A 25,950-nucleotide genomic window follows, 5' to 3' on the forward strand; every position below is an offset into this window, starting at 1 on the left:
TGTCAGGGACTCAATTGCCAATTCGGGTCGATAAACAGATAGATATAAGCAGGTGGGTGGAGGACAGATATGAATGTGGATGGGGAATGGTTGAATAGATGAGTCAAAATATGTTGCTTGTAGGTTAGGTTTGTGGAATGCTGGATTGATGTGAATGCATTGATGGTTTAATGATGGATGAATGCATATGTTGGTGAATCAGTAAGTTGCCAGATGGGTTATGATGATGATGACCTTTCTAAACAAACAATGTCAGACTTCTGGTCCGTATCAGATTCTGCGATAAGTGGCATAGTCTGACGTTATGTTCAAATACCGATGTCACAACATGACCTCAGATGCATTTGAGTGATTTCACCTTTCTGGGGTGACGTCAAAGTTTGATATAGGGTCCCAGGAGTGATGTCAAGTTTTTGGGATTTTGGTACAGTGAGTACATTTGAAGCTAGTCAACGCAAATTCAGCAAAAGGCATCAGAACTGGAGAAATGGCTCAAACAAATGCAAATAGACAAATTAAAAAGATGAGTCTTTAGGCTCTGTCAAAGGAGGTGAGAGTTGTACTGCTGGGCAGAGAGGGAGTGTAGCTATGCCAGGGGGGAATGGCAGACATCTAAAGAGCTCAGCGGGATGTAGACTCCAAAGAGTTGAAATGAGCTTCAGTGTCTTCCAGACTTCAAATGTAGGCATGCACGGGTGCAAGATTACCCATCTGGTCTCTTTCATGATGCCTCCGCGCAAACAGGCTTGTCTTTGGCAGAAGACAAAGAACTATTCATTCTTGCTGCCGGATGCCCGACACCTGATTTCTACGGGAAACATACTTTACATCGCAACTTTAACCACGTAGTGCCTTTACGACACAACTTTTACAACGCAAACCATTACAACGCATTGCGCTGGGGGCGCTCTAGGATAGGGAATAGGTTTAATTTACTGTCCAACACCTTCCCTACTATCCACGGGTACTGGAGTTGGAATAGTAAATTAAACTATTCACTATCCAGCGCCCCAAAGCACTATGCGTTGTAATGGTATGCGTTGTAAAAACCGCGTTGTAAAAGCATGAGATGTAAAAGCATGCGTTGTAATGTCATACATCCGATTTCTACTGTTGTAACTCAGATTGCAGCAGTGAGGCGTCAGGTGAGACAGTGATCATATGGATTTGAGGATATAGACTTAAACTTGGTGCACTGCTCCCAGGGGTCAAACGCTCCAATTTGGGATTAGTGCAGGGCCGGACTGGCTGTACCAGGCATCGGGCATTTCAATGGGAGGCGGGAAGTATGGGTGCCGGTTTTACAGCCGTGGGAGCCAGTTTTGTTACTGAGGGCCGGTTTTGCAGCAGTATCACACTATTGGCCCCCTGTAACTGAAGCAGCAGTGCTCACACTTGCATCACCCTCCCCCGCTTCCGGGGGATGATCCGACAAAAACGCCAGGGCTGCTTTGTGCTCCCATTCCAGCCCTGGATTGGCGCTGCTCCATGTTGCGTCACCATAGTATGGAAGCTGCCATATTCCCGGGTCTATAAACATTGATTGAGATGGGCCACTCTCGAGACGACATCGTAGACTTACACTGCCACAATTACGATGCCCCCCAGACTGCAAATCAACAAAGCAGAGACAGACAAAACAGATAACAGCTGAATCAAGTGTTGGAAGATATTATAGGAACCTTCTGCAGACTAAAGACTAACCTTCCACGCAATGCAACGCAGAAGGACACCTTTTTGCACTGTGTGAAAGGAAGAAAGCAGGAATCACCCAAAGACATGACACATTTCTGCTCTCTCATAGTGCTGGCACTTCAAGCAGCCTGGCAGCAACACTGACATTCTTGTGCCACGGTTCAAGGGTATCTGGGTTATGGGCAGGATTGTTTGTGTGCAGGAATATTTCCCTGCACAAAAACAGTCCTTAGAGGCATAATCTTCCTTGTGTGTGTGTGCTGCAAAATGCAGCACACACGGGAAGAGGAAGCAACAAGGAGAAATGAAAATATTTTCCTCGATATGTCTCTCTCAGTTAGGAGCACAATTCTGGCACGAACCCAGGTTTATGGCATTTAGGAAACCTGGGCTTGTGTGAAAGTACATAGGTGGATAAATGGAAGCCCGACGCGGTGTAAAGCAATGCAGCGCATGGTTCTGCGTTGGCTTTACTTTTAGTTTTGTTTTTACAAACCATGCAAGGTGACAAATCGTCAACTGACACTCCACACACAAGCCAGGCACTCAAGCATTCCGTGAGGTCATCAGACATTCTAACACTCATACTAGCTGAGCAGCAGGGAAGACACGTCTAGAGAAAGGAAAGACACAAGTCAATTATAACAACCTCAAACTTCATTACCTTTCAGCAGTTCAAGTCTTTTTTTTGGCAGCTGCTGTACATCCACCAAAATAACCCTGTAGTCTTTCTTCTATGTTTTAGAGCAGTGATACTCAGAGTATGACCTGGGGCTGCCTGCGGCCCTCGTAACTTTCACGTGCAGCCCCCGGGTAAACAGCAGCACTGGGCTGTTATTTACTTCAGAGAGCACTAACATCAGAAATATGTGAAATAAACAGGGAAGCTTTCATTAAAAAGCTGAATGGAGTAAAGGTAAAGAAACAAATGCATGGTTCTGCGTTGGCTTTACTTTTTGTTTTGTTTTGTTTTTACAAACCATGCAAGGTGACGCAAATCGTCCCTTGTTTTGCTTTGTAAATCTTGACTAGTATTTTGGGTCATGGCTGTGCCAAAAAAGTAGTGCAATCATGACACAAAATATTAGTAAATATGGGCTTCAGTGTGTGAGTAGCCCCTTGAAATCTCTTTGAAAATTTTCTCAGACACGATCCAATGACGGGAACAATATAAATTTGGAAGTGGGGTAAAGTTCTGATTGATGAAACCAACCTACAGTATGTTCTGTCTCATAAGCACTTCTAATTCATTGTCAGGAAACAATACCCAAGGTAATTGCTATTCTCTGGAAGCCATAGCTAGCACACAAATAGACACTGAAGGATTCTGACATTAAGATTGCCACTGCAATGCAGGATTTACTATTGGTTGACCAAAAAAGCATAAAAACAGTAATCAGCACTTCAGAATTCTCCACCACAGAAACTAATCAATAGTAGACAATTATTTGCAGCAAACTCACTACATTCAGGATGCAGCCTAGGTAAATGGGGAAAAAATCAGATGTTCTTGAATCCAAAGTCTGTGAGCTTCTAGACTGAGAAAGAATCTTTGGAACCTTCAAAATAGCCGCAATATTTTGGGGTTATCAAGTCAGAAGAAGAAAATAATAAGATGAAATTTCTTTTCATGTCCATACCACAAATCCAAGTCCTGGATTTCACACCACCCATCGATTTCCAGATTTAATATAGATTTTGCACAAGGAAACACATCGCTGAAGAAACAACTAGACATTTTATTGCTTCTTTGTTGTGTCGCCAGCAGACATGTCCCATATTGCAGACATCTGTGAGAAATGGCCCTTACTTCCGTAAAGGACACAAGGTCTCCTTTGAAGCTGATGTTTCCTAGGGAGCAAATAAACTATGCATTCCTTGCATTGTGACCAAAGAATAATGCTGCTGACCATCAACAGTGAATGAGAGAATTCCACGACCGTAATAAAGTGAAGAGCATCCGCGAATACGTAGAAACAACACTTATGGAAATGGTAGCAACCCTGCAAGGAAACAACATCACTACAAAGAACATCCCCAAACTTAAATTAATTCCCTTTCTGCTACCACAGAAACTGTACTAACTGCACAGAGACAATGAGAGAGGACATGTTAAGCATACAACTTCTGTGAAAAGTTGAGACAGTTCAAGATCCCTCCTTAAGGCGTAGCTCTGTCCTAATTACTTTCTTTGACTTTCTTGCTGAGCTGTGAATCAATGCTACACTACTGATTAACCATCAGTACTAGTACCATCAACAATTGCCAAGATCTATTGGGCTTCTGAAGTGTCACAAGGAAGACAGAAGTAACAACTGTCTGTCTAAAGTTTTCAATGCATTCTAATGCAAGAACATAATGGGTGATATAGAATTTTTATGTAATGAAACCCATATATTAATGTAACCACAGAAACTATTTAACTTTAGCATGAGACATTATCAACCTGGAAGCCATTTCATATCAAAATAGTGATAATTGGTGTGACTTAGAATAAAGGGGACTTTTGTTCCCTTGATTCATTGTCTAATGTATGCAGGCTCTCTCGTAAATGATCTACATAATAATGGGGCCTAGATGCGGGGTTGGGGTGATGTAGACCGCAAGAGTAGAAGAGGCGATGTGTCCCTAAATGTGCCCCTAAAGACAAGATTCAAAACATTATTGCAAAAATACAACCAATAAGAAGCAAGGACTGACTCAAAAAAGGAGGTTGAGATCAGTAATTTAGGGAAAATCTTGAAGGTTTTATTAAAGTCCAGTAGAGAAGGCAAAAAATAGCAGAGTTTTATAAATCAATCATCTGATGTAGAAAATCAATTGCCATGATGTCTCTCAGTAGTAGAAATAAATGCAATGATAAGCAAAATCAGAAAAAAAGACTAAGGGCCTGAATTAGAGCTTAGGGGATGAGTTACTCCATCACAAACATGATAGATACCACGTCCACCGTATTACAAGTTCCATTATATATATTGCACTTGTAATATGGCAGACAAGCTAAACATCACATTTGTGATGGGCCAACCTGGCCCCTGACCTCTAAATCAGGCACTATGTCCAAAATGTGCCGCAAATCAGAAAGAAATCCGCTAGCATCCTTGGAGGCTTAGAAGTTTTGGCTCACCCCCACATACAGGGGTCTCTTACAATGTATTTCACCTTAGAAAGCAATGACGAACTGCAGTCAGCATCAGATGAGCAAATGCATTATTTCAATAACAGGTCCAGAAGTGTACTGAAGTGGTGGTGTCAGAGGTGCAGTACTTATACCCAGTTATGCCTTTGCAGTTGGGGAGACTTCAAAGACAGGACTTTGAAGTTCACAGATGTCCTCCCTTGCTGCCCTGGCTCCAGACTCACTACAGCGGGTATGAAGCCCTTTGTTTGGGGACAAGTCACAGCCTATTCAGGTGTGACTGAGGATGGATTCAGCTCCTCCCTCCCATCCTCTTAGGATGATACATCAAGTCACACCTAAGCTCCCCTTGTGTGCGGCTGTCTGAGGGGAATACAAAAAGCCCAGCTGCCACCCTCCCCAGATGTGCATGAGAGACAGGCAGCAGACACCAAATTGCTAAAGTAAAACAATGCCAATGTACTAAAAGTAATATTTTAGGAATTGCAATTGAAAATCCGACTTCACAATCAGTTTTGAATTTTGAATTGGGGTTCCAGAGATACAAAAGTCTATCTCTTCGCAATTGGGAATTATGTTTATTCAATTTAATAAGGCAATCCCAATGTTATTCTATGGGAGGGATAGGCCTTGCAGTAGTGAAATACGAATTTGAGAGTTTTTCACTACCAGGGCATGTAAAACTGAAAGCACATGTCCTACCTTTTAAATATATTGCACCCTGTCCTCTAGGTTATCCAGGGCCTACCTCAGGGGGGACTTATATGTATAAAAAGGGAAGGTTTAGGCTTGGCAAGAACTTTATCTTGCAGGGTAAACTGCACACACAGACTTTGCAGTGGGAGGCACAAGCTATGAATTGAGGACTACTTAAGTGGGTGGCACAATGAGTGCTGCAGGCCTACTAGAAGAAGTCATTTAATATGCCAATTGGGGATGAGTCAATATCACCATGTTTAGGGAAGAGAGAACAAGCACTTTAGCACTGGTTAGCAGTGGGAAAGTGTTGAGAGTCCTTAAGCCAGGAAAAAACAGGTCAGAAAAGTGGAGGAGGTAGGCAAAAAGTTGGGGGGGAAGACCACGCTAAGGCTATCAGGTCTAACAGTGCTACAGTTGAAACATAGTTAGGCTAAATTCGCTAAACGTGTAATGTGTGACAACAGAGGAAATCAGCTGTCTCACTTGCTAGATATAGAATTTGTTTCCTTCTTCTTGAACCTAGCTCAGTTTCAACTGCAACAGCAAGCAAGGAATATTTTAGGGCAATACTATCTCAACCACACCCACTTCTGGACCTGAAAGAGGAACAAAGACAATTCTGATAGTGAGATTGCAGATGCCATCATATCAATATAAACCTGAAGAGAAGAGAATGCATTCCCGTTGGAGTTCTACAAAATTCCACTTCTGGGGAACTTATCCTGTGAAGCTGGTGAGGCAGGTGATTTTCACCTAAAATTGAATAAAGTTTATATATCTTTAATTTCAAAACCAGGAAAAAACACACTTTGCTGTGGTAATTAAATATCAATTTCCTTCCTAACTGTGATTTGTAGGTGAAAGTTCTTGAAAAAAGACTAAGTAAGTTTATTCCTCTACTAGTACCGAAGAACCAGGCGGGATTTTTACACAACTCTTTATCTTGTAACCATGTATGAGCCCAGCTACATCTGATGTGGAAAGCCTAGTGTGAAATTAGCCCTTTTTTTACTCCCTGAAAAGAGAATTTCATGGAGGAGGTTGGATCTATCTTTTCTGTATCATTAAGAGATTAGGTCTTGCACAAAATATTAAATCCATGGTTAAATGGCTGTACATCTCTACTACGGGCTCTGCCTTAGTGGGAGCCTGTGTATTCCCAACTGGATCAAGGAAGCTTTGCACTCTTCTGAGGCTGTTTCATAAGAAGTATATCTTGTGATCCAATTATAGAACAAGATGGTCACACAGATCTTGGGAGGGGGAAAGTGTGCCAGATTCACTTGATAGAAATGCCAAACATAGCTGCCACATTACTTAACTTTTCATAGTAAGAGGCTTTAGTTTGATATAGACAGTTCTTGTAATGCTCAAGCTGACGTTTATAGGCCACAAAGGCCTAAGGAGAAAAGGGATTTTTTTTCCACCTCCTGAATGTGAACCATCAATTTGAGTGTTTAAAGACCATGTGCAGCTTGCTGAAAAATGTTGAGGAAAGCTCCTTTGGGCTGGTAGTTACTGGTGTAAGAGTCTAATGTTGTTAGAACTCCAACATGGCCTCATCAAGTTTGATTTTTGACCAGACGCAGGAGCGTAGCACTTGGTAACTCTGGGGGCAGGAGGATATGGTTTGATGGAGTTTAAGATGTCAACCGGAACTAGGGCATGATCTCACAAGGACATAGGAAAGATAGGATCAATAACATGCCCTTTTGAATGAGTAGACTCCTGGCTTAGCCCCAGAGCTGAAGGGAAGTCGAAAAAAGAGGAAATGTTGCTGTGCCAAAAATTGTAATCGGCAAGTACCATCACCTTGGTGAACTTAATGGCAAGACACTGGCAAAGAATAACCTTTGTCAATTTCCCAAAGAATGATGCAGGGGATGAGGGTTGCCAATAACCAATAAAATACAGATAGCACAGAATACGGATAAAGAAAGGCTACATGCCAGGACTTTATCTAGCCTCTGGCTCAGTGCTGAGTCAGCGACTACATCCACTCGCTGGCTGCTAGACCTCCCCCAATATCCTTTATGTCCATGTGGATCCTTTAAGTCAATGTAGATTAACATACAACTAATAGGGAGCATTGAGTTATATGCCCCTGAGGATTTTCAGTCAAGCAAAGCAGGACCAGGCATTGATTATCAAACAGAAGATATATTTCATATTTATGACCGGACAAAGAACTGACATTAGAAAGTCCTCCTTTAAGGGGGTCCTTGACTCAGTGGTGCCTCTATTCCACTGAAATGAATTCAACCTTTCAGTTCCATGATACCTTCTTTATGCCTGGGCACAAGCTGATGTTCTGGTTTGAGGAGGACCTTAAAGATTCAGTGATTCTGATGTTTCTATTTTGCACTTTGCTTTCTTGCTTAGTAATATCTAACTCCTTGCACCTATACCATAGCTGGGGAGACCAATGGCCATAGCCATACCTTAATTTATACTGGGAAGAGACTTCTTAGCAAATATGGCAGTATGCTGCCCCGGACTCCATGGATGTACCATGAATTGGCGCTTTTGCGCTTGCCTATGGACACTGTTGATGCACCCCTTCCCACGTCTTCTGCGCAGCTGCATAGAAACTGCCTCTAAATAGGTACCTCCTACCTGGCACATTGAGAAAGAGCAACACTATACGATAACTCAATATTCAATCCCCCCAAGATGGCACGGAGCAGATATGGAAAAGATGTTACTAGGCCGCAAGATATTGACTAACAAGCAGATACAGGTTAAAAATCAGTGGTGGAATTAACAATACTATAACAAAAATAATTCCAATCAAGTTTATTCCATGGAGCGAGGTTTTAAAAGTAGCAGCAACTTTCCTGCTTATCAGAAACATTGACCCAGACTGAAAACATTTTGTAGATATTGGCCCATAGAAAGTGGCAGTGAAATCTCTTTCTATGTATTTTGTATTTTTGATACAGTCTTAGCCCAGGATTCTGGAATATTCTTACATTAAATGTCGCTCTGTCCCTGTCTGTTCCAGGGCAGATAGGAACAGTGGCATTCTTTTAATTCCATGGGGAGATTCCTCCATAAAAATGGGGGAACACCCTCTTGTGATCATGCAGGTGCAAAATGTGCTCTGGTGTCGTCCATATTACAGAAGTGGCCTTGCAATCAGCTATGGACCTTTCTTAGGCACCAAAGTACCCCGGGGTTGCACAAATATGGCCACAAATGTTTTTGTGCTCATGGGACCCTTTCTATAACAAGCAGGGCATAGCATGGTCCGTAACATTTGGGGATATGAATATCAAAGTTAACAAACAAAAAAGCAGTGGACTGCAGGCAGGAGAGGTGAGATGTCCTATGTTTGCGATAGACTTGAGGAACAGGGTCATTACTGATTTGTAGTATGTGGGTCTCTGTCTAGAGTGGCACAGTGGGCAAAACAAGATGGATTGGAATACTACCCGAGCGATTGCTGCTTGTTAGTTGTTTTGCAAGCATTTATCCCATCACCTTTTGGTTGTTTGATTGTCAGTAATATGCCTGGAAACATGAGACTGGCACAGCTTTCCAAGTCTGCTACTGCCAATGTGTGTGGATCTCAAAAATAAGTACATTTGCATCCATTTATGGGTGCAGAACTACTACTTTTTTGGTAAAACAGTCACTATGTATATGTTTAAGATCCCGATCCCAAAAATGAACAAGTTAAAGCCTCTTAGTGAGAATGAGAACAGCAAATAAAAAATGGCACAGACCCAATTTACAAACCCAGCACCTGCCAGCTGAAGACATGCCCCTACCCATCCTATTTGGGCCTAGTAGTTCTCCCTGGGGATTAATGGCTAAGGTCATATACAACACAATTACCGGGCATCCATGCCCTGAGATCACTTTTCTTAACTTTATTTTGACTGCACACACTCTTTTTCACCTCTTTTACAAGAAACCTTGATGGTAAAGTTGTTAGATCGGTTCATGTGGACAGGTCTCCATGTTTTTAGTCCTCACCTTTTACAAATCATTTTAACAAACAACTGAAAACCAGAGTCGCAAATAGAGGCGGGCAGGCAGACACATTTATAGGGCAAGCCTAACCTGAGCCGAGCCATTGACATGACTTGTCTCTAAGAGTTCATGCGTGAGCCGAGCCATGAAAAAGTTTGGCATGCATATCGTGCAGCAAATATAATGTAAAAATGAGATACAATCTCTTCATAATTCCAAAAAGTGCATTTCGTTAACATGTGGAAGCGTTTCACTTTGGTACATCAGATTATATCAGTGCATGGACAGCCATTTATTAATAGTGAGAGGTTTTATTTTAGAATCTCATTCATGACTTGCCCCAGTGACAAGACCATAGAGAACTAAAAGGTAAGGCAGTAGTCATGTAAACCCTGAATGTGGCCTAGATTTATTTGATAGATTAAGCAACATTACTGTCTATTAAATCGAATATATAAGAGATGATTTGCAGAGCACATACTGAACCCAAGTATTTTAAAGTGCTCTCATATGTGAAAATAAAGAAAAAGGAGACTACGTGAAATAAAAAATATGTGCCTAGGATCACACAATTTGGGAAATCAGGGAAGCCGAGATTGATTCCAGGTTATATGCTTTCACATTTTGAAATTCACCCACTAGATGTGTATTTCTCTCAGGGCCACACACCCAACTATAAAGCCAAAAATGTTTTAATTTGGAGGTCGTCACATCCTAAACACCCTCCTTAAGCCAAGCCCCTGGTAATAAGGCTCCTAGGGGCATATTATCAATGCGGGCGATATGAAATTATCGCCACTTTAACGGCCGTTTTCGGCCGCAAAGCGGCGATAATTTCATCGCCCAATTAGCAAGCTGTCGCTAACAGCAGTTAGCGACAGTTCGTAGGCGATAGCGAGTGGTTTGGGGCCCACTTTGCATGTCAGCAATATTTATCGCTAATGAAATGCAAAGTGGGCGTACCCAACCTGTTAGCGACTGAAAGCAGTCGCTAACATTGCTATCGCCTATTATCAACGCAGGCGTAGCGATTAAAAAATGCGCGCTAAGTGCGAATATCGCTAAAAACGCCTGCTCAGACCACTTCTTAGCCATTATATCCAATGGGAGGTGGATATTCTGGCTAAGTCCCCATTGGCAATAATGGGTGAATATCGCTGGATTACCAGCAATATTCACGCATTTCGCCGCTAACGGCGGACATTTTATCGCATTTGAGATAAACGTTGCTAATAGTACGTTATCTCTGCGATAAAAAATGTCGCTAAGCTTACTTAGCGATAAATATCGCTACTTGTTGATGATATGCCCCCTAGTGTGATGTTGCAGGCTATCGTAAGTTCTCTGCTGTAATGATATGTTCCTCATTGAAGCATCACACTCATGAAGTGCTATCAAGGGACCTCCGATAGGCCTGGGTATCTGGCCTGACAGCCTGTCAGATCAGCAAAAGCTTTTGACTAATTGTCTTTGGTGGAGGTCCAGCTGACAGAATGTGAGATCCCCGCCTGCCTGACAGGGGTCTTTGTGTTAAAAGGGTATCTGCCAGCATGTCAGATGCACTTTTATTGCCACTACAGTTCAGCGGGTCTCCATGTTTTTTTCAGCCTGCTGAGCATATTTTTCTTTTTCAGAAACAAACCACCGAAGCAAGGATTTGCTACTGCTACTGTATAAGAAAAACTCAATAGCCCTGAAGTGCAGGGGCCTTTGATTGTTTTTCCTGCATGGGACCCCAAGGCCCTGCACAACAGTCCACGCAGAAGGCTACTGTGACAGTTAACACACCCTTCATAGGGTCACGTGATTGTAACCCCCTTTGGCAGACGGATTTTTATGTCAAGGGTTTCAGCTGGCGAATTGAGGGGCATATTATCAAGGGGGTTTATCTCCGCTTTTTTGGCTTTAAAAGTCAAGAAAGCGGAGATAAAATTATCTCCCTATTACCTAGCTGTCGCTAACACCAGTTAGCGACAGCTAGTAGGAGATAGCGACCATCTTGGGCCCCGCTTTGCATGTCAGTGATATGTATCACTAATGACATGCAAAGTGGGCGTGCCAAGATGTTGCTATCATTGCTATCATTGCTATCTCCTATTATCAACTTTTGGAGATATTAGCGCTAAGCGCGAACATCTCCAAAAGCTAACACCTGCCCCTGAGCAGTTCTTAGCCATGTTATCCAATGGTAGGTGGATAACATGGCTAAGAGCATCAGCTCGGTAATGCATGAATATCGCTGACTTTTCAGCGATATTCATGCATTTCGGCCGATTTTTATCGCTTAGGAGATGAACCTTGATAATAGCAAGGTTCCTAAGCGATACAAATCGCCGCAGCTCGGCAATAAAAATATCGCCGCTAAACCAACATAGCGATAATTATCGCTAGTTGTTGATAATATGCCCCTGAGTGAGCTAGGGCTCGGCAAGTGACAATTCCGTCATTCCCACATATCTAAGAGCCTGATTACGAGTGTGTCAGTGAATTCCGATCCGTGTGCAACACCCTGTTTGCACAGAGATTGGAGTTAAAAAATTATCGAATGTATTAAATACCTCTGTGGTAAATTGAAAGTCCATGGAGCCAGGTATATAAAATATGTTGGCTTTATTGAAGCTTAGTTACAAGGTAAGTTCATTAGGCGAAGATAGGTAGATGGAAATGTAGCCCCATCAGGAGCAGCCTCCCTGACGCTGAGCCTGCATCCATCAGCTGACACTCCACACACAAGCCAGGCACTCAAGCATTCCGTGAAGTCATCAGACATTCTAATACTCACTGAGCAGCAGGGAAGACACGTCTAGAGAAAGGAAAGACACAAGTCAATTATAACAACCTCAAACTTCACTACATTTCTGCAGTTCAAACTTTTTTTGGGCAGCTGCTGTACATCTACCAAAATAACCCCGTAGTCTTTCTTCTATGTTTTAGAGCAGTGATACTCAGAGTATGGCCTGGGGGCTGTCTGCGGCCCTCATAACTTTCACATGCAGCCCCCAGGTAAATAGCAGCACTGGGCTGTTATTTACTTCAGAGAGCACTAACATTCAGAAAGATGTTAAACAAACAGGGAAGCTTTTATTAAAAAGCTGACTGAAGTAAAGAAAAAAGAAACAAATAAAGTATCATGCACCATTTAACCACCCACAAAGCCCCACTTTCATTCTGCTAGCATCAATGCAGCCCTCGGGCTTACTGCTGACCATACTTTGTGGCCGCTGGGAAAATGTTTGTATCTATGGTTTAGAGTAAAGGGGAGTTTGCAGTCTGACTGATTCCTACTCTTGTGCCACAGTGTTTTGTATGGTTCAAAGAATAATGTGCCAGTCTTCTATTAGGCTCTTGGAGTGATGTCACATTCATGTCAGCTATATAACCTACCACCTAATAAAATGTCTTCTGGCAATAGCAGAAATTATCGTTAACAAGTATCACCTTATAAACCAACCGTAAAAATGATGCATGTACTCAAAAGGGACATGTCTTTATATTAGTGCTTAATTTGAGCAGGTGGTTTTAGTGCTCAGCACCGGCACTTAATTGGTTTCAGGGGGTCGGCACCAGCACTTAATTGTCAACACCGCACTTATGAAAGTATGCCACATGGTGGCGCTGCTCATCTAATTTAGAATACAATATGTATGTAAAATAAATAATACCTACCTCCCCATCCATTCCTTTAGCTTTGGGGACCGTGAATAATATGAACTGTTGCATTTGCAGGTGAAAGAGATGGTTAGTAGTTGTTTTGGCAGCGATGACAGGAGCGATGGGTGGTGCATGCTGCATTGGGCTCCTGGCCGGGGCACTGCAACTTATTATTTTACAAATTAAGCACTGCTTTATATATGATGGTTCTTTAATTCTTGTTACTTTTTTCTGTGAAACAGGAAGCCGGTTTGAAGGTTTTCACGAACTCCAACATAAAAAAACCCATCATTTGCGAAAATCTATATGCATATTACATGAAGCCAATGGTGCAAGAGTTTTCTGTGGTTGAAGAAAACTCATTCATGGGAGGTGAGTAATGTGCCTCTTTTGTTTCCATTTTCAAACAATGTCATTTTTCGAGGGTGGGCACAGACAAGATACCCCTGCATCCTCACTGTATCCCTGATTAAAAGGCCCCCCTCCCTAAGAAATGTCGTGTCCTATTACACTGCATACTTGAAGAATAATTAACACCCCACACATGTCACAGTATATGAAAGAATCACTGCATTGAAGAAAGAGCCCTCCAGAAATATTAATCCTTCTATCTCACTGCATCTCTGCGTGGATAGAAATAGCATCCCCAGGTTTTCCTATCCTTCTACCTCACTGCATCACTGCATGTCAAAAAGAACATCCCCAGGCATTCCTATCCTTCTATCTCACTGCATCACTGCATGTCAAAAAGAACACCCCCATGCATTACTATCCTTCTATCTCACTGCGTCACTGCATGACAAGAGAACATCCCCAGGCGTTCCTATCCTTCTATCTCACTGCGTCACTGCATGTCAAAAAGAACATCCCCATGCATTACTATCCTTCTATCTCACTGCGTCACTGCATGACAAGAGAACATCCCCAGGCGTTCCTATCCTTCTATCTCACTGCGTCACTGCATGTCAAAAAGAACATCCCCATGCATTACTATCCTTCTATCTCACTGCGTCACTGCATGACAAGAGAACATCCCCAGGCATTCCTATCCTATCTGACTGCGTCACTGCATGTCAAAAAGAACATCCCCAGGCGTTCCTATCCTTCTATCTCACTGCGTCACTGCATGACAAGAGAACATCCCCAGGCGTTCCTATCCTTCTATCTCACTGCATCACTGCATGTCAAAAAGAACATCCCCAGGCATTACTATCCTTCTATCTCACTGCGTCACTGCATGACAAGAGAACATCCCCAGGCGTTCCTATCCTTCTATCTCACTGCGTCACTGCATGTCAAAAAGAACATCCCCAGGCATTCCAATCCTTCTATCTCACTGCGTCACTGCATGTCAAAAAGAACATCCCCAGGCATTCCAATCCTTCTATCTCACTGCGTCACTACATGTCAAAAAGAACATCCCCAGGCATTCCTATCCTTCTATCTCACTGCGTCACTGCATGTCAAAAAGAACATCCCCAGGCATTCCTATCCTTCTATCTCACTGCATCACTGCATGTCAAAAAGAACATCCCCAGGCATTCCTATCCTTCTATCTCACTGCGTCACTGCATGTCAAAAAGAACATCCCCAGGCATTACTATCCTTCTATCTCACTGCGTCACTGCATGTCAAAAAGAACATCCCCAGGCATTCCTATCATATCTCACTGCGTCGCTGCATGTCAAAAAGAACATCCCCAGGCATTCCTATCCTTCTATCTCACTGCATCACTGCACATCAAAAAGAACATGTCCAGGCATTCCTATATTGCTATCTTGCTGCATCACTGCAGGATAAAGGACGTCTCCAGGCTCTGCTATCCTTCTATCTCACTGTGTCAAAAAGAACAGCCTCAGGCATTCCTATCCTTCTATCTCACTGCATCACTGCATGTCAAAAAGAACATCCCCAGGCATTCCTATCCTTCTATCTCACTGCGTCACTGCATGTCAAAAAGAACATCCCCAGGCATTCCTATCCTTCTATCTCACTGCATCACTGCATGTCAAAAAGAACATCCCCAGGCATTCCTATCCTTCTATCTCACTGCATCACTGCATGTCAAAAAGAACATCCCCAGGCATTCCTATCCTTCTATCTCACTGCGTCACTGCATGTCAAAAAGAACATCCCCAGGCATTACTATCCTTCTATCTCACTGCGTCACTGCATGTCAAAAAGAACATCCTCAGGCATTCCTATCCTATCTCACTGCATGTCAAAAAGAACATCCCCATGCATTACTATCCTTCTATCTCACTGCGTCACTGCATGACAAGAGAACATCCCCAGGCATTCCTATCCTATCTCACTGCGTCACTGCATGTCAAAAAGAACATCCCCAGACATTCCTATCCTATCTCACTGCATCACTGCATGTCAAAAAGAACATCCCCTGGCATTCCTATCCTTCTATCTCACTGCATATCAAAAAGAACATGTCCAGGCATTCATATATTGCTATCTTGCTGCATCACTGCAGGATAAAGAACGTCTCCAGGCTCTGCTATCCTTCTATCTCACTGTGTGTCAAAAAGAACAGCCTCAGGCATTCCTATCCTTCTATCTCACTGCATCACTGCATGTCAAAAAGAACATCCCCAGGCATTCCTATCCTTCTATCTCACTGCATCACTGCATGTCAAAAAGAACATGCCCAGGCATTCCTATCCTTCTATCTCACTGCATGTCAAAAAGAACAGTCTCAGGCATTCCTACCTCTCTAGCTCATTGCATCACTGCATGTCAAAAACGGTAATGAGACAGAATATTGAGGAAAACATTTAGAACTACCATAATATTGAGTGACAAATATCATGAATAGAAATATCGAGTGCAAGAATATCATTAACATCGTTTGTAAAAATATAGTTGTTTAAAATATACGTTTTTTGTTATTGTTATGTTTTTTAGTATATATTTTAAATGTATATTACCTTTTTTTTGTTTAATTATTGTTTATGCTTCTCTATTAGTTAAATGTTTAGTAGTTGTGAAATTTAATTTGACTACATTTTGTGTTTTTTGATTCTGTAACGGATTGTGGGTTTATAGGGGTATAGAGTGGGGAATAATTTAATAATAATAAATGAATGATTATTTTTTAATTAATATTACTAATTTATTTTGTATTTAATTTTGTTAATTGTGTTATTTTTTATGTAAATGTTTTCTGTGAGTTGTGGCGTTTATAGGGGTAAATGGTGGAAAATATTTTTTTTAAATGTATTTAATAATTAGATGTAAAATAATATTATTTATTTAATTGATAATTAATTATGATAATTGTGTAATTTTTATGGTGCAGGTTGTGGGGCTATAGAGGTAAAAGGTGTGAAGTAATGTATTTTGAATTTATTAATAATTAGTTGTTACTTAACAATAATGAATTGATGAATGATTATTTTAATTGTGTAATTATATTTATTTGGTGTGTGGTGTGGGGTTCATAGGGGTAAAGGATAGGAAGTAATTTATTGTTCAGTAATTAATGATTAATTGTTAACTATTACTAACTAATTACTTGTGTGTAAAAATACTATATTTGATCTGTTAAAATCATAAAAAGAGTGGAACATACCACCATGATGAAAATTTCACAAAACAGATACAGATAAAAATTACATTAAAACATTTTTAGTTATTGTAACAATGTGTGGAATGGAACCAAAGAGCAGCGTATTATCATAACAGCAATGAAAACACGTCCATGGTTTCTGGTGAAATTAAAATGTTGATGCCAACCGAAAATGGAGAGAGAGCAAAGTTCGAAACTGTTATGCATAATTTTCTGTCCAGTTTCTTAAGTCACTATATTTCCATATCCTGGAACATTTACAGGTGAGGTCATGTTTGTTCCTAGGGCTTTTCATAGAAAGAGGCTTTGAAAAAAAGTACGCAAACAGGTCTGGGAAAGACTTAGGCCGGATACTTTATACCCTAATGTCAAATTCTTATTTTGGTGTTCCATTCTTTCCAAGGTTTTGTGCTGTTTCTTTCTTTTCTAGTTCTTGTGCTGCTAGGGACAACAATTTGTTGCAAGACAGTTGAACTGAAGAACCACTGAGGCATTTTATGACGGCCGCTCTGCAAGTCAGGATTTGAATTTCTCCTAGGATTGGCCTTAAAAATGACGTCCTTAGTTTATGTAGTGCCGGACAAATGCATAATAGATATAGTAATGACTCTGCTCCATTGCCACAGAGGCGGCAGTCCAGGGATGGCCAGGTCTGTAGCCATTTTGGGGTGAGATCTTTGTTGGAAAATGAACCCAATCTCAATAAGGACAATTTCCGCTTGTAGAGGTCTCTGAAGCTTTCTTGCAGATAGGGTTGTGGTTTCATATGCTTATAGGATGGAATCACCGACCATGCATGACTTTTACCAGCAAATATGGTTTTATCGGATTGAAACGATAATGTTTTTATTGATTTGTTTGTGATTTTTTTTAAAACAGAGTATGACATGGGTGTTTGCCAGGCTTCCTCCAGATTTAGCGTTTGAAGCGCTTGATTCAAAATTTGGCATATCGAGTGTTTGTTTGTTGATTGTATTTCTACCTCCTCCCAGCAGTGGTGGGCAAGCGTGTTGTCTTCCGCAGCCCTCATACGCCAGTAATATTTGGCCAGGACACCTTGTCTGGCCTGCATCTGATTCGTTAATCCATATTCCAGGCGTATCTGCGCCTGAGAGATGTGTTGTGGGATTGAAAACAGTTTTTTATACAGTCTAGACTGAGCTAGATTTAGCAACTAATTACTCTATAACTCATTTTGTTAATTGTTTAAGGCAATGTTTTTAAGGTTTGGGTTGTGGATGTATAGGGGTAAAGGGTGAGGAAGGAACTATTTTATGTAATTTGTTAATTACTTGTGAAATACTGATAATTACTTAATTGTAAATTATTTAATTTAATTATTTCATTAATTTGTTTGTTTAATTTTAGGTAGGATTTGTGGGGTTTATACGGGTAAAGGGTGGGAAGCTGGTTAATTTGAATGAATTTGTAATTTCGATTGTCATAAATATTATTTATTTAATTGATAAATATTTATGTTCATTGTGCAAGTATTTTTTTTTAATTTAGATGTGGAATTTGTAGGGTGTAGGGTGGGAAGTAAATCAATTTAACATTTTCAACATTAAATATATTTTTATTTCGTATTTTATGCATTTTGTAATGTATTTACTTTCTTTAAATTATTTTCATTTTGTTTAAGAAATTTTACTTGTTTTTAATGTTGCACTGACTGGAATGGGAGCAGTAAATTTTACCCCTCCGCAATCCAACACTTTCCCTACTGTTGAACTGACTGTAGTGGGAACAGCAAATTTTACCCCTCGCAATCCACACTTTCCCTACTGTTGCACTGACTGGAGTGGGAATAGTACATTTTACTCCTCGGCAATTCAACACTTACCTACAGTTGCACTGACCTTTGTGGGAATATTAAATATTTCTCCTCCGCAATCCAACACTTTCCCTAAAGTTGCACTGACTGTAATGGGAATATTAAATGTTTCCCCTCCGCAATCCAACACTTTCCCTACTGTTGCACTGACTAGAGTGGGAATAGTACATTTTGCACCTCCACAATCCCACACTTTCCCTACTATTGCACTGACTGGAGTGGGAATATTTTTTTTTGTTAATTATAATATTTATTGTTGTGTTAATTGTACTGAGAATAGTAAATTGTAGTATTTTTTAATGTAAATTTTCTATTTATAGTAGTTAGAGTAGTAAATCTTATTTTTGTGTGATGTAAATAATTTTATGTAGTTTGAAAATGTATATGTATTTATTTTAATATTTAATAATGTATTTTATGTTGTAAATTAGATAATTATGTGTTTGATTATCAGAATAATAATATTTAAACATTTATATTTTTTGTTTGTAAATTATTTATAATTAATTAAAAAAAGTGTGTTGTTTTACTTTTTATTTAAAATTTATTTGGTTTTCTTTTTTAATATTTTATGTTTTTGGTATATTTAAATATGTATATGTATATATACATATATATGTATATATATATATATATATATATATATATACATATGTGTGTGTGTATTACACACACAGATATATGTATCTGTGTGTGTTTAGAATTTTTAAAGTAAGTTGATTTGTTATATTTGGTAAAATATACATTTAAATATATGTTATTTTTATAACTTAATGGTAGTATTTATTATATCTTAATTTTATTAATTTAAATTATATATATTTAAAAATCGATATTTAATACACCTATATTAGTGTACACAATATTTGTTTCGATATGTTTAAATGTACCTTTTTAAGTATTGGCAGTCGATATTTTTGTATTCAATCTTTTTTCTTCTATATTTTTTTCTCCAATATTCTGTCAGTGGACCTCAATAATAACATCCCAAGGCATTCCTATACTTCTATCTTTGCATCACTGACTAGCAAAAGAACATTCCCAGGCATTCCTATCCTTCTATCTTACTACATCACTGCATGTCAAAAAGAACATCCCCAGGAATTCCTATCCGGCTATCTCACTGAATGTCAAAAATAACATTCCCAGGCTTTCCTATCCTACTATCTTACTGCATGTCAAAAAGAACATTCCCAGACTTTACCATCCTACTATCTCACTGCATCACCGGGTGCGTGAAAAAAAGCCAATTCCTAAGCATTTTTAATCCTTTTATCTCACTCATCAATGCATGGAGAAAAATATCACCCTCCAGGTTTCCTCCCCTTTTAGCTCACTGTATCACTGCAGGAAAAAAAGAACACCTCACGCCAGGCAATTCAATCCCTCTGTCTCTCTATATTACTAAGAACATCCCCAGGCATTTCTATCCTTCTATCTCACTGTATCACTGCATGGAACAAAGAACATCCCCAGTTCTTTTTCAGGGGTTCCCACTGATAATCATAAGCACTGAATAGCCCGACACATGCACAGGACCCGGAGCACTTTTTATATGATATATGATTTATTTTACTTGTCATTAGTAAAGCCCATTGGTTTTGTGCAAACCTACCTTAAGGCTTTATTGGTCAGATTTCATTTATTTTCCTTCACAAAAGAAGCTAAATCTAATTTTGAAAGTCACAACACGAATAAAAGGCATCAGAAATATGTTGTTCACACACCTTTTGTAAGGGGTAATGAAAGAAAATGCTCCATGTAGTTTGATAGGGTGCTGGCTTTAGGAGTTCGAAAACGTACACTACTATCCTTTACAAAGCACACTACAACAGCATTCCACAATGCCCCACCACTGACAGTTATTTAAGGGCCTTTTAGGATGGTGTGCAGACCTGAATCCACCCGCCATCCTCGCGGTGTTGGGACTGGCCGCCAGACGTGCGGCGGTCCCTCACTGCTAATTGGGATGCGACCGCCAACCTGGCTGTCGCACTCCGCATTTTTGACATCGCGGCGTCCGCCGCAAAGCCAAAGTGCCATGGTGTGCATTTGCATGCACAACGTGGCAGGCACCGCACGGTACCTGCCACCTTGTGCATGCAAATGGAGGGGGTTACCATAGGTACCCCCCAAGTGCAGCCCCCCCCCCCACTGAAGGCCCGCAAGCCCCCAAAGCACATCCCCCCAGCCTTTCTCCATCGCCGCCATGGAAATGCCAGCCACCGCAATCATCATAATATGGATGGTGGTGCCTGCTAGGCATCGCCACCATATTGTGGCCAAAGTCCGCCTGGCCGGCAATTGGAACAATTGCCGCCCGGCAATAATGCAGCGGACACAATTTGCGTCCACCGCGATACCCCCGCCATTATAATATGGCGGCGGGTAAATCGGGTTGCGATGGTGGGCGGATCGCCACTGCCAGGCCGGCAATCCGCCCGCCATCCTAATCAACCCCTTAGTTCTTTTTTCTTTGCTCCAGCATTCAGGAATCTGGACCGCTGAGATTTGCCTTTCATTTTATTGAAGAAGAACAAAAGCATTGCTACCTAATTACCATCAGAAAATGCATCCACTCATTCACACTTAGCAGTATCTGTTGCTCTAAACTAGAACATTTTGAAGTACTTGATCCTTCCCAGGCTAATCAGCAAATCTTGTTTCTCTTGTGCATACCTTTTTTTAGGTGGGCCAGAGCTAAATAAAATCACATCAGTGGTTTCTCCGCAAACATAAAAAGGCTGGAAATCTCAGTTCCCGGACTCATTGGCTTGCAACCCAGGGTGGTCTCTGTATAGGCTATAAGGGCTTAGGCCTCCAACTGAGCAGACTAAAGTGCCGGAAGAGAAGATAGAAAAACATCTTTGACCAGTCGGTCTGGTCATCGTGGCCTACCACATCCCCCATGCCCCTTCTCCTTTTTGCATGACACAACAACTCAAGTGCTACTACTCTTCTTGATGTCTGTATCCCTCCACTCTCAAACATTGCCTAGCTGAAAACCGCTTTGAGGCATACGCCTCTAGAGCTATGAGTTCTTGACTGATGTTCTTCAGTTCCATCCTACACATTATAGTGACTTGGCTCAGCTCTGGAAAAATTGTATTTTATTCCAGCTCAGGGTGAGATCCATTTTCTTAGACACTGTACAGGATAATAATTCATGCTGTTTAGAGTCACCACATTCCTAAATTAATGTTTCTGTTCCAGTGTCTCTGCTAAATGGGCTATTGGTGTTGAGCCAAGTGACGTTCAGGATTGACATGACTGTGGCTTCGGTCCCCTCTTCTTCTGCTGCAAGAAGGTGCTGCAGTAACTCTCAAAGCTCCTCAATGGTGAAGGATCTAGACATCCCTAGATTCTGAACATTGGAGGCGTTTGCGTTATTCTGTAGATATTCCATTTTCAACGCTGGCTGGGTGAAATATGTATAAACAGTTTTTAAATGGCTGGGTAGGCTCATTTTTAGTATCGGTATCACGTAACATAACCTCCACAGCAGTCAAGTTTTGATTGACCGAGACTGCACATTTTTCTCTGTTTTACCTAGGCAACTGCTAGACTCCTTCTAAGTCCTCTCCATAAAAAATACATTGTCATTAAAATGTGGTTCAAGCACGGTACCCTTCTCTACCACGTCACCTGGAAGGTCACAGAGTTTTGAGGATCATGGCAAGAGGAAGCCCCTCTTATTTTTAACTCATCATTTCTTTTCTTTAGGAGGACTCTTTCTTTGAAGATTTTCTTCAGCTAGGGCACACCCCTGCTCACTGCAGGCCCTGATTAAGGCTGCCCAGGAAAGCTCCATCTTCATGATCATAGGACATAAAGCCATCACTCCTGCAATCACCCAGTGACTTCATTGTTCTGACTATCCCTTTTGTGACACAATCATCACCAGCCAAAGTCTTTCCTAATTCTGGTTTTGTTGTCATAGAAAAGGAATGCCTCACTTGGGCCAGCCAAGAGGGTTCTCCAACAATTGAGAGCTCTCTCTGGGAGCTCTGTCATCTTGACTGCCACTGAGAACGGTGGATGTCCTGGGACTGGTATAGGATGCCAAACAATATTCCAATGTCAGAAAAGCACCTACCTTAGACTTGGCATGTGCTTGTCCCACTACCCTCCTGGCCACATAGACGTGTAGGCTATTTCACACAAATACATTTTCACACCTTGGAAGATTGCTTCCTCTCAAAATATTTTAGTATTTGATTGTAAATCGATCATTATATGACAATAAATATTTTTAGTATTTTACTTTCGTAAAACATGACTTCATTGTTCCTAAAGTGTTGTTCCAGTGGAAGCAAGAAAGCTTCAACTTACCAACATGGCCTTGGAATGGTGTGTATTTCTCATTCAAATCAACCACACCATTGCCCACACTGCGCCAAGTTTTCAAGTAGAAAACTGAAGGACAGAGAACAGATCCATCTATATGTGTTGCCAGTGGAGAGACGATACCTTGAATCAACATTTTTATGGTCTATTGTGTGAGGAGAAGGCTCTCCCTAAGTGCTCTGTTGCCCAGCTCTCTGAGGACTCCCCTACAGACAGATCCAGGAAGAGATTGCCCTGAAAAAGACACATTTTGGAGTATGATATCCAAAAGTATGGCATCAAGGACAGGTGGAGCTATTACCTGTTCCCAGTTTAGGGCTGCCTTGCCATTTAAATTCTATTCCAGGTCAAAGAGACCCAGGCCCTCAATGTCGAAGGATGCACAACCTCAAATCCCAACGAGGGGGCCGATTCCGATTCGGGAAAAAAAACGTCCGTACGATTTGTATCCGGAGCCCTCTCCGTACGAATCGTACCTGTCCGTCCGAGTCGCGAAGTATGATCCGTATTCCGTGAATCCGTCCGAATCGTCGCGATCCGTACGTATTGCAAGGCTGAAACCGTGAACCGTACGACTCGTACACATGCCGTACGACCCAACGAGTACGATCCGGACCGGGTTATGAGGACACGATTCGTACGGTCCACGTTATGTAAGGGCGAGATGTACGGAAAAGCACACAAACACATATACACCGTATGGTCCGTACACCCCATGATCGCAGGGGTACGCACCGTACCCCTGTGATCATGGGGTGTACGAGCCGTACCCCCATTGTACGATCGGTGTACGAGCTGTACCCCCATCATACATGGGGTACGGCTCGTACACTGATCGTACATGGGGTACAGCTCGTACACCGATCGTACAATGGGGGTACGGCTCGTACACCAATCGTACAATGGGGGTACGGCTCGTACACCGATCGTACAATGGAGGCACGGCTCGTGGACCCCATGATCGCAGGGGTATGGTGCTTACCCCTGCGATCATGGGGGGAACGCACCGTACCCGGGGGGGCTTTTACGGATGTTTTCAGCTCCCATAGAAAAAGGGTCATACGGTGCGTACCCGACACGTATCGTACTTGCTGGGTCGTAAAAACCAGCCGCGAACCGTACAGATGTCGCGTACAGCGGGTTCCGAGGGAGAATTGTACGGAGATTAGAGTTGTACGGTGTCTTGTACGACTCGTACGGAGTACGGCTCCTAGTACGAATCGTACTTCGTCGTACGTACGGGGGACGTTGCAGGGTATGATTCGTATGGGAAAAACGCTCAGAACGGCTATTCAGAGCGTTTTTCCCGAATCGGAATCGACCCCTAGATGTAGAAACACATGACTTTGACATTAATATTTTTACATCTTCATGCTCCGTGGACTTCCAGTCCGATCGAACTTGATGCAGTCAAGGGCATACAGCCCCACTAGAGAAGTTAACCTTCCAGTTGCAGAGACTTTTAATTTCTATGTCCTGGTCCAGTGTCTTCTCATCACTCAGTTTCTGTGGTTGAAACATCAACGGTGACCTCAGCACCTCATCAAATTTCAACTTTGCAAACTCCTTATATGGTGATTCCAGTTCCGTCAGTTTCATTATCTACATCTTTCCATCCTTTGACTCCAAAAGGTCTATACACCATGCAGAAGTCTTTCACGCCACATCACCATCATTCAAGCAATAGCGGCTCCTACTGGGTGGGGAGTAGTGGTGGGGTGGGAGGAGTGTAAAAAAAAAAAAGGGGGGGAGAAGAAAATAAAGAAAAAGAAAAACGCATCTACGTCCCAGTGGCCGGCTCTCCTCCATCCTCTTCTTCCACGAGTCATGCCAGAACAGGAAGCACCCACGCTCCTTGGCTCCCTTAAGCCAATTACAACACCACAGTGCAGCGTTGTGATTGGTCTGAGCATCATGGATTGGCACTCAGATGGGACTGGGGGCCTCGGCATGATCCCCGCCAGGCTGTGCAATGCAGCCTGGTGGGGAACATGCAAAGTGCACATGACTGTTTTGCCAGCTCAAGACGGCTGGCCCAGCATTCATGCCCACTTAGAGTATGCAAACCACTCCTCCTTCTGCTCTGCAGCCAGCACAGCCCGCCCTGCCCGTACCTTTACAGCGCCAGAGAAGAGTGAAACATAAAATTATAATAACATTGTGTTCGAGTCATATGAGCTGCAGATTACACACTGTGCATAGATCGCCACCTAGTGTTGGGCCCGGATATTTGCAGTTTGTTGTTGTCCTGAAAAGTTCTTTGGAAGTCACGAGTTATCCAGTATTAGGGGTGTCTTTCATAGATTCAGATGCCTGAATCACTCCCCGTCGTCGGAATAGGAGTCCCGGTACATAAATAAAGTAATGTCCCATAGACATATAGATAAATAGGCCTAAAGGCCTCACATTAGTAACCTATCCCTGTCCTTTTGTAGAAAGGACCAAACTCTAGAAAAGAGCCAATCAGCTGTCACCTCCCTCTAGAACCCTTCTGGAAGGAGCCTCAGTCCCTCAGATTTTCTACCGCATGTTGTGCTAAGGGTGTCTCCTTTGAGCTCTGGGGCGCTACAATAGACAACTATGGGCAGATATAGCCCCATATCTATCAGAACTACCTGACAAATCCAAGGAAGAGGTAAAGAAGATATTACTAGAGGGTGAAACCTCGGCGTCAGAAATAATAGACTGAGCGATGGATATCGCTACAACAGGTTTTCGCCAACTGGCTGGAGAAGCAGTCTTGCGACGACAAGGTTGGCTAAAGGCAACTTCCTTTCGTCCCGAGATACAGACAAAAATATTGGATCAAAGATTGATGAAGCGCTGCAGAGTATCAAAAAGGACACGGATACTGCTAGAGCATTGGGCACTCTCCAGTACAAAAAACAATCCTTTCGTGGGTCTAGAGGAAGAGGACAGTCGTCTTATAGAGGGAACTACCAATACCGGTCTTCATATTCTACATGCCAGAGTCGATCCCAGTATCAGCAGCGCCAGCAACATGGACAACAATCTTCTTATGGCAAG

The 25,950-nt window shown here is 41.9% G+C and overlaps 1 protein-coding gene across 14 annotated transcripts in view; it reads left to right on the top strand.

Moving 5' to 3' along the window:
* The window catches only part of LOC144768069 (alpha-2-macroglobulin-like protein 1), a 618,955-nt gene that overhangs the window by 231,702 nt on the left and 361,303 nt on the right, over positions 1–25,950 (top strand). For all 14 annotated transcript variants that reach the window (XM_078651444.1, XM_078651445.1, XM_078651446.1 and 11 more), the window contains exon 17: positions 13,405–13,534. In XM_078651444.1, the coding sequence (XP_078507570.1) occupies positions 13,405–13,534 (130 nt within the window). The remainder of the gene's footprint in view (positions 1–13,404; positions 13,535–25,950) is intronic.

Source organism: Lissotriton helveticus, chromosome 7, assembly GCF_964261635.1.
Source record: "Lissotriton helveticus chromosome 7, aLisHel1.1, whole genome shotgun sequence".
Classification (NCBI taxonomy): domain Eukaryota; kingdom Metazoa; phylum Chordata; class Amphibia; order Caudata; family Salamandridae; genus Lissotriton; species Lissotriton helveticus.